The 15,896-nt window shown below is 34.9% G+C and overlaps 1 protein-coding gene across 1 annotated transcript; it reads right to left on the bottom strand.

Annotated features, from left to right (window-relative positions):
• Window positions 1–2,623: 2,623 nt before the first annotated feature.
• LOC112517301 lies at window positions 2,624–9,933 on the bottom strand. The gene is made up of 7 exons (XM_025124694.1): window positions 9,528–9,933; window positions 7,639–7,725; window positions 7,484–7,564; window positions 7,200–7,334; window positions 4,886–5,104; window positions 4,556–4,648; window positions 2,624–3,128 (listed from the first exon to the last, which is right to left on the bottom strand). The coding sequence occupies exons 1-7, from the start codon at window positions 9,759–9,761 to the stop codon at window positions 2,967–2,969; spliced, it is 1,011 nt and encodes a 336-aa protein (XP_024980462.1). The 5' UTR covers window positions 9,762–9,933; the 3' UTR covers window positions 2,624–2,966.
• Between the last annotated feature and the right edge of the window lie 5,963 nt (window positions 9,934–15,896).

Below are 15,896 nucleotides of genomic sequence, written 5' to 3'. Positions count from 1 at the left end.
TCAGATTAGTATCACAATGTAGCAAGAGATGGTGATCGAGAACCATGGCCCTAAAGAGCACAATATATTCACAAGGACAGTTGTGACTCTAAACCGAGCCCAAGGAGGAACATTTCTTCTTTTGGAAATTGTAGGCTTTGTGTGCTCTCGACTAATCCCATCTGGCACTTAATATAACAATTAAGAAAATCCTACGAGACTCTGAAGATAACAATTAAGAAAATTCCCAATAAACTTGAGGAGACTCAAGCTGATGACTTATAAAAAGAAACCTCAACTACAAGACTGATGCCTGATTGGTTTGATTTTGGCTTCAAAGGTCAAAAGTACCTGGAGGTCCCAAGTTCAAATCCAAGAATGAATAAAAATCTCCTTGTGGCCATGGAGGTTCAAATGCGGTGACTCCAAGCTATTTGCAAAGCAGGTAGTCGCTCTGGGATTAGTCGGCTTGCATAGCGGGTTGGATATTCATGTTAATAAAAAAAAGAAACCTTAATATCTAGCTTTTATTTGTCAGTTGAATTGGCCATCAAGTTTCAACGAGACACCGTTTTGGTGTGTTATAAAGTGTTGCGTCTCCTCCTGTCTTTTGCATATCTTCTTGTACCAAAGAAAAATGTTTGTTGTGTATTATCTTGAGCCAAATGCACGAAATACTATACCTTTTTTTAAAAATATATGTCCACAGTGAAAAAAGCTTCCATTATATATTAATACAAGCAATATAACGTTCTTTAAATCACTTGTAAACAATATCGTTCTCTGACCACGAACAAGAGTTGATGAGGAAGCAAAAGATGGTCAATGGGTTGGACTCATTAGCAAAAACTGGGATCTTAGGGGGCGTTTCCAACCGACCCTGTTGACTCGGAGTATTCAGATTCCTCTGCTGCCATCTTCGCCTTTGGCTCCTTGTCATTTGATCTGGGGGAATCAACCTCGAAGAAGGGAGCCTAGGAGCGTAGTTTGGCTTGTGTTCCAAATTCAATGCTCAAATTCCAGCTTCAAGCGTTCTGCAGCTCATAATCATATTATGGAAAATGAGGCGTGGGAAAACCCAATTCTGTCCAATAACAACAAAAACCTCATTTTTCAGTCCTTCGGCCTTCGCAAACAAACAGTCCGGCCAACCCAAGTAATCCCCCATAACATTGGAATTTGATGGAATTGAGATGATCAATTTCGTTGACCAAATTCTACTCCAACGTTTGATTACCCATGGAATTAAATGGAATTCCAAAGATTCCATAATTTGAGGATTTCACCATTCGTTCCTAAAATTGATGGAATTGAAGCCATTTCATTCAAAAATGTGTAAATGACAAAAATACCCCCGTGACAACTGGTTTCTCTCATCTTAATAACCCTATCCGAATTTTGCTTCCATTCTCTCGACTGCTTCCCCGTTACATTTTTGCTTTTGATTTCTACTTCCAGATCTGCATACGATTTTTGTTCCCATTTGAGTTTGATTTCTGCTTATTGATGGAAAGTCCGATGAAATGGTGAAATCCTTAAATGAGGAAACATTATATAAATCAAGAACAAAAAGGAGTAGTAGAGACGATGAAATAGGAGAAGCAGGTTGGGGAAGGGGAATCCGCTGATGGAAAGTCGAAGTAGAAGACCGACAATCTGAAATCGAAACTTGATATCAAAACCCTTTGAACCATTGGGGGAGAAATCGATCTTCTGAAATCGAAGCATATTTTCTTTGTTCCTTTTCTTCCTGTCAATTGAAATCAAAGTAGAAGCAGATCTGATCATCGGTCGTTGTTCCTTTCCTCTTGTCACTTGAAAATGAAGCAGAATTAGTCACCAGTCATTCTTTTTCTTCCCGTCGTAATCGTAGGATTTTCATCTTGTGGCACAAGATACAGAAAAGGATAGACCAGTAAACAACATAGGTGGCACAAAGAAACGGTATTTTTGTTCTTTTTCATCGTTCCATTTCAATTCTGTTACAAACCAAATAGGCAGATTACCTTCCATTCCTGTCAACCAAACACTCGATCAAACCTGATGACATTCGATTCTAATTCCTTTGACAGACTTCATTCCTTCACAAATCATTCTGCAAACCAAACACCCCCTTTAGAGTATCCCTAATAGGTATGTTATCTTAAATAACACAGTTGCTGGAGATGCCCAGAATTAAAAATCAAAATCTTTTAAAAAAATACATTCTAGTCTAACAACAACTTCGATTTATAGATTACACCTTTGATTATATTATTAAAATAATTCATACATTTAATAAAACACAATTCCTAAACGTTCAATTTAAAAAGTTCTTACCGATAAGAATATAATAAAAAAATATTTTTCTCTCATGATAATCATTTTTGGAGATTTTTCTCCAAACACAAGAATTTCGCTCTCTCCCTCTTATTTTCACCATTCTCGAAAAAAACTTAGCAAAATCCATCGAAGCAAAAAACTTGTCCAAAATCCTCGTTTTCTCAATTTCAAAGAATCTGTTGGATATACTCAAACACAAATTTGTGTCACTCCATGGTAATAAGTCGTGGGTCGGACCGAGTTTGAAACAAATCCAAATGAAAGTAATCAGATATTACTACAACAAAATTGGTCTTTTTAAAACATCGACCAGACATCCTGATAGAATACTTAACAATATTTTATTTTTAGTAAGTGACTAAACACGTTCTATCAGCGAAGTTAGACAACCTAATAGAACACAAAAAATAAATCGTCATATTAACCAAAGACGGTTATACGTCCTAAAAGACCCATTTCATCATATTCAGATGGTTGCTACAACTAAATAATAAGATGATTCTAAAATGAACAATTCTTCAACACCAAAAAAAAACTGGTTCTATTCTTACCATTTTTGTAAAAATGCCGAAATTGGGTCTGAAACTTGCAGCGATTTCATCGTCATATATGTAATAGAACAAACAAATCCTCGGTCATCAAATAAGGGATACGGGTACGCGTTCTCAGATGTTTTCAGCAGGAGGTAACTCTTGACGTTTTGGTGGACTGCCTAGAACTCGTTCCATGTCAAAACGGACTTCAATGTTACGTATACTGTATCCTACCACCATTAGCCAATAAAGCAGCTTCGCCAGTTCTGGGGCGCTTGTTTCCGTCACACTTGTCTGCACAATCACCAACAAAATTTCAACACCTTGATATCGCTTAAAAATGGGTATACGAGTCCCACAGCCATCATGAGGGAGAAAAACCGAAGTGTCACAAAGACAGGTAGATGGTCCCTGGATTCAAACCTCAGACCTCACTTAGGCTGCGTTTGGTAGACGGGACAGAACAGACCAGGTTTTCAACGTTTGGTAAGACATAACAAAACAGGAAAGAACAGATAAAATGACTAATTTACCGCTAATGAATTGTTTATATCTTTTATATATTTCGAATAATTTATTTAATTTATTAAATTACAATAAAATAAATATTTTTATAACAAAATATATCATTAGAAAGTTTTCAGAGATAATTAAAAATGACACCAGAATAAAAAATTATGCAGTTTCCGATTTTTATTTTATACCTTTTCTATATTATTTTATTATTATTAATATTAACCAAATTTAGAAACCGTATAAAAATAATATTTCAAGGAAGGTAAAGTGAAAGTTTAAAAAGCACAAAATACAACAAATAAAATTTAAATAATGAATGAAATATAGAGGGAGGCGTATTTGATATTTTAGAAGAGAATTAGATTTCATTTTTAGGTTATATTGGTAAATTATAGGTCTGATCCATCTTGTTCCATGCGGTGGGGATGAAACACGCATGTTTCACATAAAAGTTCTGCCAGCATGGAACAGTGAACCATGTCATGTTCTGTCATGTCCAGTGTACCAAACGCACCCTTATTGATTTCCACCTCCTTACAGCCAGGGACAATTCAGTTAGATGCTTGGAATTGTGGTATTCCCCTCACCAACCACCACCACCACCATCCAAAAAAAGAACCCGAGGAAAGGAGGCAGCTTTGAGTTTAGAAGTACTTAAACTACAGCTTAACAAGACATTGAAAAAAAATGGACCACAATGAAAGCTAAACAACCAGTCCAAAGTCCAAACAAACCAAAACTTAAAGTAACAAGAGAGTAAACAGACCTTTCGTGAAGGCCCCGGCTTGTAAAACCAAAACTTAAAAGTAACAAGAGAGTGTGAGTGTGAGAGTGTGAGTGTCAGATTGTGCAATCATACAAAATAACAAAAAGTGCAATATCCATAAATACTAGTACAAGAAGAAACGCTAAAGTGTACATAAGAAAGGTCACATACGTGGATTGTTATTTATGAACCAAAATTAATATCAATAATACCTTGTAATGATTGTTAACAGGCAAACAGATATATTTGGATTTGAATATTATGCAAAAGAAAGTTTAAAACAAGAAAAGCATATCTATTATACTTTGGAACCAAACTAAACCACTTCCAACACTATCTTCTCAAATGGGACATAAACAGGCATCAAATAATCACTTCCAGGGAATAGATGAAAGCTTCCAAGTGGTGAATAGAAAGAAAAGAATAACATCACGCTAACCTTCATTTCACTAGGATCTGAAACAGCCAAGAGACGTTTTATGAATGTGTTCATTGCAACCACGACATCCTCCCCAGCACTACTTGTCAAATCCTGCATAATATTAGATAGATATAAAGTATTCAGAATGCAGAGATATCAAGCAGACAAGTCTTCTTACCTCACATCCATTTTTTTATTTTTCAGAGTAGGGAAAATGAAATTTTCAGATAATTAGCGTTGAGAGGTCATGAACTGATGGAAGAATCACATTCTTTGATCATTGATAAATTAATTTGAAGCCGTTGTAGAAGTGGGATTAGTACTTTATTAACCGATTAACTTCCTAACCTTAAGATTTTGGGGCTCAAGAGACTTGAGATAATCCAACAATTCATTTGATCCATTGGCAGATATTCTTTCTACTTGACGGTTGAGTTCCTCAACTTCTGCTTCAAGTAACTCGATGTACTTGATTGCATCTATTTTCTCTGGACCAGAAACATTATTCCACCTGATCACTTCCCCTGTCACCTTTTTCTGTGTCCCTGCTGCATAATCTGGTGCATCCTATATATTTTGCAAGAGTAAAACTTAATGATCAATACTACTAACATGATTTGTAGTCCAAAAGTGGGACAAAAACCTTTAAACTTTTAGAAAACGGAGGCCGGCTAATTAATGAAAAAAACTCACATATGCATCGGAAGACTAGAACATGTTTAATACGCGTTAGTCGACCTCCGTAGGACACTAGAAAGAAAAAGTTGGACCGTCTTGTACCTTAACTCAAATTCACTAGGGGACCACATCTTTAGAACAAAATATCATCTGAAAAGGTGAACTTCAAGCAATATCGTGTTTCTCTTTTTGTGGCGCCAAGTTTGTTGAAAACACTTGCATGGTCAATCTATGACACAGAATTACATAACGATAAATGATGCTTCTTGCATTAGAGCTATCCTCGTATAGCGCAACTGGTTTTCGTAATTTGTTCAAGCTCAATTCAACAACTGCCTTGTTGATTTTTATTTCATGATCTATATATTGGAGCAAACATGCACTTTGTGTATATCCTATTCTTCTTGTCTGTGTATTGTGATTTCTTTTGTCCTTGGTAAGTTCTCTGTGGTTTCCTTGAATCAATTTATCTCACAAAATCCCAAAAGCAAACAATAATATTCAGATACTCCCCGGGCATTTACCTGATGCAACATGCCAGTGGACCAAATACAAATTCTGATACAGGCAATCACATATTGGCTACCACAATAAGTTCAAAATATATTGCAAGTATGCTTGATGATACTCTCCTTAATACGATATTTTTGTGGTCCAACACTGTGTAGGCAACAATAAAAAAATGTAATTACATGATATTGCATAGCTCTATTAAAAAGAATTACCTTTCTATCGGCCCAAATAATGATAGATTCATTTAGGGTGCGTTTGGTGCGCAGACAGGATAGGACAGGACAGGACGGGACAGGACAGGACAGCTGTTCAGCGTTTGGTAAGACATAACAGGACAGGACAGAACTGGTTAAAATGACCAATTTACCCCCAGTGAGCTGTTTAGTGTTTTTTTTTCACTAAATAATCAATATAAATGTTCCAACTATATTCATCAATATGCATCTATTCTACATAAAACAGTAAGCATTTTTATTTGAAATGATAAATCAATTAAAGCTAAGCATTTAGCTGATTACATTGTTATGAGAAACAAATCAAACAGTAGGTCTTTCATAAAGGTAAAGAAAACTGTCATCCATATCCTTATTCATAGATACAGTTGATCAAGTGTTCTTATTTGTCGTCACCATATTGTTTACACATGATAACTCAATCTTTCTTAACAATGTGCGAGATTTCCTTATATTTGCTGCCTATTTGGATTCATGAGCCATTCAACAACCAGTGTTGGTATTAAATATTTGTGGGTCTGTTAGAACCAAACCAGATGGAAGCAACAATACAGAGGGTGCGTTTGGGTTCCTCAAACTAAGCAAACAAGCCAATTTAGGGTTCAAGCAATCGATTTTGGGTTCAAGCAAACAGCCGATTAGCAACAAAATCGAGATGAAGCAATCATGTACCTGAGTATGGAGAGAGGGATGTCGCCGTCGATGGGGAGGAGAAGCGATGGAGGCGGACTGTGTGTATGGAGAAGGGATGTCGCCGTCGAGAAGGGAACTCCCGTTGCCGTCAAGATGGAGAAGGAGAAGGTTAGGGGTGCGATGGAGTGGCGGACTGTGTGTATGGAGAAGGGATGTCGCCGTCGAGAAGGGAACTCCCGTCGCCGTCGAGATGGAGAAGGAGAAGGTTAGGGGTGCGATGGATGGAGGGTGTGATGTGGGGAAGAAAGGGGGAAGGGGTAGTGTGGTAAAAATGTTTGTGTTCCACTTAGTTCCAGGGGTAAAGAGAGAACAACCGTGTCCCACCTTTGTCCTAGTTAGTTCTACTTAGTTCCATATTAAGTCACACCAAACGTAGGACAAATGTGTTCTGTTCTGTCCTGTCCCACCTTGTCCAGCGCACCAAACACACCCTTAATTGGTAAAGGAAGAAATGCATCGCTGTGATTAATTTGTCTCCTACCCCTCACATATATTGTTCCGCAGTTACATGACAATTACTAAAAAGCCAGAAACTGAAAAAGCACCTTTCTCTCCTGTGATGTATCAGGAAGTGCAACTTGCTCCAAACTTTGTTGCAATTCCAACCTATATTGAGCATTCCTGAACATATACCCAGTCATCAAAACGCTGTACATGAGCTGCGCAAGATTCTCAGCAACCTGATTGCATGCCATAAGATTAAAAATAGAGCAAAGTACACAAGACTTTGATACTTAAACACTTAAACTAATATGTATTTCTATAATCAAGCAACCTGTGAAGAAAAAAGTTTCACCTTTGCCTAAATTCGTGAATTGTATATACTTACAGTAGTAACAGTCACTGCAAAAAACTGAGGGGGTAGTGTTCCGATCATGTTTGTTACAGTTTGGCGCATGGCATCTACAACCTAAAAGAAATAATATTACGAATGATGGTTCATTTAAAGAACACATAGAAATGCAATATTGGAAAGCATATTACCTGCTGGGGAGCTCTTTTAACAAACAACTCCATAAATTCTGGCTGCACATTTTTCACATACTCCAGTAGAATATCCCTCCTGCTTGTCTGCCAATTTTATTAATAGTCGAGGAAATCCATATTTAGCATCAGCATAAGCATGAAGAACATTCCATCAAAAAGTAGATTTTCTTATTAAATGAAATATAGTTATGGTTCTACTAGGTCCTTAATCATGATGTTCTATTCACAAAAGAGGAAGTCAAATCGGGGAAGGAAGAAGCAGCCCAAAAACATAGAAGCATAAACAAAGGAGGAGGAAGGGTTACATTGAGGGGCAATATAAATACAGTTCACCTCTTTGCTATATTTTGCTTGCTAATTTTTAATAAGGTAAGAAATAGACAGAGGACAGCCACGACTAAAAACCATCAGACAAGACATAATTCCCCACAACTAAGAAACACCCCATCCCTTTACTAGTTAATATCCATAGCTCCAAATATAAGTGCTTCTTAAGTAAGTCTAGAATGGATCTAAACTGAAGATACAACTCTAAGATCTTTTCAAGTACGAATTTAGTTTCCAAATGTAAAGACATTGTGTCCTTTCATAGTTCGATATTAACAAAATCTCCAGTTTCAATTATCTAATAAATGATCATCTCTGGCAATGGGACTTGTGATCTTACTGTTTTAGCCAATATACCCAGCTTCTGATCACATTTCATTGTCTTTGGCTGACTTGGTGATGGAGAAGTTTGGGGAAACTTTGTGATTATTTCACATGTCCTGTATGGGTTAAAGTAGGTACTTAGTAGTACTGCTAGTAAGTTATGCTTTACACTGATTTAACTACTCAGGATATAGGGTTACCTAAGTCAAGTAGCATGCCAGCGTCCATTGCATGCTTTACCAATCAACTTAGTAGCAGTCGATTTAGAAGGATTATGATCGATACCAACTGATTATGAACATGCAAGTTGTTAAGGAAACCGACTCTTTCAAATGAAAAACCTTGCTTATTATAATAATATCCTACTCATTTAAAGAGCGTAGGGGATGGTTATAAGTACAGATTACCGTCTCATGCTACCATGTCTTTAGAATGCATACCTAATTTATTGTGGCATGCCTAATTAGATTGCCCCATACCCAAGTAGCCTGTTAAGTATGCACCTAAAACATATCATCATAGTTTGATCCTAACAACATGTCATCATTCCTCAAACCTCACAAAAATATGTGGCATCAGAGATTAAGCTCTTTCAAGGAAACAAAGCAAGATGATGTTCCGTAAAACGCCAAAACATACTGGAAATTACTTACGGACAAGTCTTGCCACTAAAGCAAACCTATCATAACCTCCTCAAACCCACCCCTCCAGTTACTTGCACGAAAGCAAAGAAAAGAGATAATAATGCGCACCTGATATGTCTAGCATTTATAACATTTCACTCTTCACCAGCTTAGGAAGTTTCTTCACATGCTTATTCTCTCCATTTTGTTTTGTTAGTAAACTTTAGTTTCCGCAAACTAACAATTATTCAAAGAATCCATGTGACTTGTGAGTTCAAATGGGCTTCTTTCCCAATGGATTTCCTTTCTTACCCGAAAGCAGGTAGTGATTTTTCTTGGCTTTTCAAAGATATCGTTTTCCACAAACTTATTGTATACTTTGCCACTCTTACACAACAATTTGATCTATATCTGTAAGAAATCTCGGTCTCATTCTGAAAGAAATTTTGGTTCGTTTCTTTAACAAATTCATAACTTGGACTTAAAAAGCAACAAGTCAAAACTATTAACTATATTCAACACGAATAAAAACAGCATACAGTAATTACTTTCTATCAGCTAACAACAACAAGATATTCCAAAATCTGAACGAAATTATACAAAAGAACTTACCACGGAACCGTTAGGTTGTTGTGAATCACTACTATTGCTGTTTTTAGAAGAATCCTGTTGTTGAGATTCAGCTCTCCATCTTAATTTTCCTCTGCTAAACGTTCGCTTTCTAGGAAGATAAAGCGACGAAGAAGAACACAACCGTAGCTGATTACTTTGACATAATGCAAGAACAGACGATGATGAAGAAAAACGTGATGATAAAAATGGAGTTTTCAATGTCAGAAACGACATTTGCAAAGATTTTGGTATGAGATTGAAAAGTTCTTTCAGAAACAAAACCCTAAATACTGTCTACAACTCCATTAACGAGACTAATTCCCCAAGGTATGGAAGATAGAGGAGGAGGGTAGGGAAATGGAGGTACGGATTAGGTGTGGAGTAAAGCATGTGTTTTTTATGGGCCAAATTTTTTTACCCATGCTTTTAAAATCTAATTTAGAAATTAAATTAAATTGATTTTGAATTTATATTTTATGTTTGTCAGTTACTGAATGGTTTAGTACAGAATGATTAAGTGGTTATAATGATTAAGAGACTCTCATAATACAATGCAAAATAAAATATAATTGTTTGATAATTGTTTACATTGAAATTATGGTACTGAATGGTTAAAAGAGGTCCATGATATAAAATAGTTTTAGAACCATTAAGAGACAAACTTTTTTTTGCCAAACAAGATTCACCTCTTAACGATTCAGAGATTGCCTCTTAATGAAACTATTAAGAAGCAAACAAACAACCTCTAACTCCTAAAATTAGGGATGTATAAAGGTTTAATCATGATTGGATCGGTTCGGATACAAAATTTCAACATCTAAATTTGGATCAGTCAGTTTTTGAATGGTAGTTCATAATCTAATAAAACTGAATCGATTCAATTTAAGGACCAACCAATTACCATTCAGTTACCCATCCAACTATCATTCAAATAATAGTTATATGTAACTATTAATATTTTATGATATTGTGTTTTAGTTGATGTTTATATGTTTTAAATTTTAATAAATTAACAAAATATATGAATGTTAGCCACAAGGGTGGTCTTTGATTGGTTTGAGCTTGACTCCAAATGTCAAAAGTATCTAGATGTCTCAGGTTCAAATCTAATGAGGAATAAAAATCCTCTTGTGGCCACGGAAGTTCAAATGCGGTGACTCCGGGCTATCTGCAAAGCAGGTGGTCACCCTGGGATTAGTCGGTTCGCATTGCGGGTTGGATATCCAGGTTAATCATATATATATATATATATATATATGATTGGGTCCACGTGAGATCAAGGGTTTTTCATGAGACACGTAAGACCAATTTATGTTCATTGATCAACTTTATAAACTAATTATCTAAAGTTGCACGGTGGCAATTTTGTGATTATGAATATTTATATTGTATATCTAATCCAATGGTTGATAATTGGTCTTACGGGTCTCACATGATCCCAAGTCTATATATATATATATGTGTGTGTGTGTTTGTGTTTGGTTGAAATGATTAAAAGTTGTATCAAAATATTTGATGGATTCAATTTGATCCAATGGTAATACCCAATGGATGGAACCGATCAAATTCAATCATCCATTTGATTGGATGGGATGTCTAATGTTAATTGGATTTGATTGGATGACAAAATCCAACATCCATTTGATGATTGGATTGGATCAGATCCACCTAAATCCATTTTTCAACTGATGAACACACCTAACTAAGATCTTGAATTGTTTATATCAGTTCAAGGCTTCTTAGGCGACTATAGGGTTTATCTAGTTGTCAACTTCGAGGACTTATTAAATTAATCGAGATACATACAAACTGACATGGATGGATGTAGGTTCAAGGGGTAGGGGCCAATTGCCCCTAGCAGAACTCAAAAATATCATAAATTATTTTTTCAAAGTTTATCTCCCGTATTTATCTCAACTATTTTTCGTTGTTGCCCCTAACCTTCTTCTGAAGACTCACTTATATGGTCTTCAGGACTCATTCCCTGTTTTAAGGGTCGTAATTCTAAGCGATTTTAGTGTTTTTCGGATGACTTCGATATTTAACGTGGCGTTTTTTTGGGTGTGCTTATTAGTCTTGTCAAATTTTGCATTATTCACTACCGTTAATGGTGTATTACTAAAGGACTCCTGAAATCCGAATAACTTAAAACCATTTACCTCAACCCTCATTTAGTCTGGATGGTTAATTCGACTTTGGATTACTTCATTGTTTCAAAGTGTGCCTCGAATCACATAACTTCATGAATTTGTCATTACAAGTTGATCCAAACACTTAGGGGATGTTTGGATCATGGGAATTGAAAGAAACTAGAATGTCCAATCCTTTGACCAAATTCCAAATAGAGTGTTTGGTTCATGGAATAAGACTATGGAATCCTTTCAATTCCAGTTGATTTCTCCACGCACAGATTTTACAATTCCAGGGCAATATGCTAGGATTTCAATTCATTTCCTACAGATTCCTTTCCTAATCCAATTCCATGCAACCAAACGCAATCAGAAGGCATGATCAAATTCCATCAAATTTCATTCCATTCCTTCAAAGTCAAATTCATTTGATAAATTTCAATTCCATCGAATTTCATTCTACGAACCAAACACCCTCTTATGGTTATTAAAGAGTTAGTTAAAAATAAATGAAGTGGAGGGAAATTTACGTAAATAGTCATTTTACAAAATTACTTTCGAGAAAAGATCACGATGTAGCCGGGGTTTTTACAACTTTCTCTATTTTGCTTTAATCGATTCGCTATATTATTCAAGTTTAGATAATTCTCTAAAATTTGAAGTGAAGAGTGAGAAATGATTTTTTAATCTGCTCCTAATGATGACATTGAATTATTATTATTTTATAAAGTATATTTGGATAATAAAATTATAAAATATTTTAATAATATAATTGATGTTTAAATCCTTAAAATATATAATCTGTTTGAGTAGAATGTATTTTTTTTTAGAGATTTTAATTATTTATTTTAAATAAATGTATTGTAGAATTTGTTGGAGATGCTTTTATCATGGTTTTTTTAACTACCTTTTCATGTAACTGAGTTATAGCTCGTGTGCAAGTTATTTGTCAAATACAATAAAAACATGAGAATAAAACCTGATTAGAACAGAGGTATAAAGTTAAAAAGAAAGGTATTGAGTTCGAGTTCCATACAAATATGTTTTTCAGTAAATTAGTGGACATGTATACTGAAGACAAACTTTAACATGTTATAATTCTCCAAAAAAAGAATACATAAACGAGAGGGAAGTGTGAACCATCTACTAGAATTATTCACAGACGGTACGACCCGTTAGACTCGGTTCGCTCGACCCGTTAGAAAAGCGGACTTGGACAATCATTCTTGAAGAAATGGGCGGGCTCGGGTTGGACCACTAAAATTAATGGGGTGACTTGAGCAGTGGAAAAAAGAATCCGCACAAGCCTATCCGACCCGTTATATTATTATAGTTATTAATTATGCTGGAAATAAATTGGTTGACTAAGGATGATCTTCAAAAAAAAGAGTGATGGTGTATAACTACTCTTACACTCAAGTAAGTGTAAAGATGATGATGTTCTTAGGCCATATTTCCATGACCCCCCCCCCCCCCCCCCCACACACACACACATACATATATATATATATATATATATGACATTTATACAAGAAAGTTGCTCTTGCAATTACCTACAACATATGCTCCATTTTCTTTGTAAGCTTTAAAATCGTGACTAGCATCACGAGAAGACAAAAGATTCAGATTATTCGCATGCATATCGTGGAGGCATCAAGTCTTGTTTGTTGTTGTGATTCAAAGTCTCTCTGATTGTAAGGTATGATTTCAAAATACCTGATTTATTCCGGTTCGTATGGGCCCTTAGATGATTACGGTCTTATTTTCCATTGTGCTTGAGATCTCGTAACCCAACAAAAACATGATTCAATAAGGGAAGTTGTTGGTACAAAATGAAAGCATGAGATTCAAGAAATTGATTTGACTCAAAAAGCAAGTCGCTTTGAGACTTGAATAAATTGTTTATTGAGGGGTCATTTACTCAATTGCTTACCCGGTAAGCGCTTACTGATAGGAGTCAACACTATGATTTATTTTGATGCGCAAGATTTTAGTACATCAAAACATATCAAATGCAACAATTTACTGGGTAAACGCTTACCTGGATAAAAGTCGTCATTCTCACTTACCGCGTAAGACTCTCCATCATTTTCATTGCTCTTACCCAGTAAGATTCTTGGCCCTTCTCATGTTCACCCGATAAGAACATTTATCCGGTAAACACTCACCAAGTAAGTGTTTAGTAAATGGCCCCTTAGTGACCTCGTATCAACAATATTAAGATATATTTTCTCTACATTTTGGCTGTATAAATGCAATGGTTTAATATGTTATATGCATAACAGTTTTATAGGGCTTATATTTGGAATGGCACGGGCCGATTCCCGATCCGATATTTAATACAACACGTGTTTCATCTCATACACGATGTTTTATACAAAACATGCATATGAGTGGTCTTGTACGAAAACCACAAATACCCCAAATGTAAAACCGACTAAGAACGTGTATCTCATACTTGTTGAATCTAAAAGTAGTAAATATAACGACGTTCATATACACATTAAATTTAATTTGTATCTTCAGTTAGACAATTTGTATTACTCTTGAGTGTACGTTTTAGCATTTCAATATGAATACTTATAGCATGTTTTTAAGCTGAATATTAAATTCGTTTGGGTTTATCAGTCGTCACAACCTTTGTAAAACAGAGTGTAACACTTGTTTACTTAAAAAGTTAATCATACTGGTATTTAAAAAAAAAGTTACACTATTATTATTATTATTATTGATTAACATGGATATCCAACCGGCTATGCGAACCGATCAATCCCATGACGACCACCTGCTTTGTAGATAGCACGAAGTCATTGTATTTGAACCTCCACGACCACAAAGGGATTTTTATTTCTCTTTGGATTTGAACATGTGACCTCCTGATACTTTTGACCTTTGAAACCAAGCTCAAACCAATCAACACAACCTATACCAAATAAATTATTGGTTTTGACATAAGCTTTTTTAACCTGTTATTCAACTCGTCTAGACTGTTTTATAGTTTCGAGTATCTTATAGTAATCAGTAATCGGTACAATGATAAATCTGTTAAATACATAAATAAGATATAATAGAATAAAATAGATATTGTTTTAAGAAAAGGGGACATATATGATTAGAAATATACTTTGCTTGGATAAGTAGGTAGCTTATTTGGGAACCATCATTGTTTTTATGGCACTTTTTGTTATACCCTTTTCTTTTTCATTAAATGTCTTTTAATTATTTATTTCTATTAGCATCGTATATAAGTTGGGTTGATTGGGTTGAAGTCATTTGAACAACCTAACCCAATGTTAACGGTTTGAAAATTTTCAATCCAATTCAACTCAAGAAAAACTACAACCCAATCCAACCCAAACTATGCAGGTTGGTTGAGTTGAAACTTTGCTATATCATTTTACAATCTAGCTAAGTGTTTTTTTGTTTAAACGAAGTAAAATCAAAATGATAACATACAAAAAAGGAAGGTTGAAGGTTCATGTAAATAAAAAAATAAAATTACGGTTGATATTGTAATATACTGGATATCGTCAATTATAAATTGGTCTAATGTCTATATCTTAATCAAGTACTTAAAAATCATATTAAACGTACAGAAGTGCACCGGGGTTCTTGGGGTTGGGTTAGGTTCAAAAAATACTAATCCAGTTTCAATCCAATAGATGCAGGTTGGTCTAATTTTGTATCAACTATGTGTCCAATTAGTTTGGATTAAATTTTTCTGGGTGGGTTGGTCAATATTTTGAGCACCACTAATTTCTATTATCGGGTTAAGTAATAAAATTTATTGGTGAGATATATATGTCGGAGCTTAATCATTTGAGAACTTTATATATTATGATAATAATAACTATGAGAACTTTTATCTTAAGATATTGTTTCACATTTTTTTTTCTCATCAGTGCTAACATTTAATTTATTGATGAACATGTATTTGTTTTACAATGTATTTGTTTCATATGTATGTGGTTTATAACAGACTTTTGTTTCACAAACATGCTAAAAAAATTACGTTGTAAAACAAATAAATATGAAACAAATAAACACATTATAAAACAAATATATACTGATTGATATTTTAAATCTTACTCTTAGATGAAAAAAAAACATATGGAACATGATGCACTGGTTCACAAAGCTACCGTAATTTAAAGTGTTCTAATTTCGTGTGAAAAAGGGAAAGTTATATTGAGAAGCGTAAAAAAATATCTGAACTCTTTTTATTGTTTTTAATTTCATG

This window comes from Cynara cardunculus (assembly GCF_001531365.2).
Source record: "Cynara cardunculus var. scolymus isolate 2C chromosome LG 1, CcrdV1, whole genome shotgun sequence".
In the NCBI taxonomy this organism is placed as follows: Eukaryota; Viridiplantae; Streptophyta; class Magnoliopsida; order Asterales; family Asteraceae; genus Cynara; species Cynara cardunculus.
Note: the sequence above shows the minus strand (reverse complement) of the source record. Positions and strands in the feature narration are given on the sequence as shown.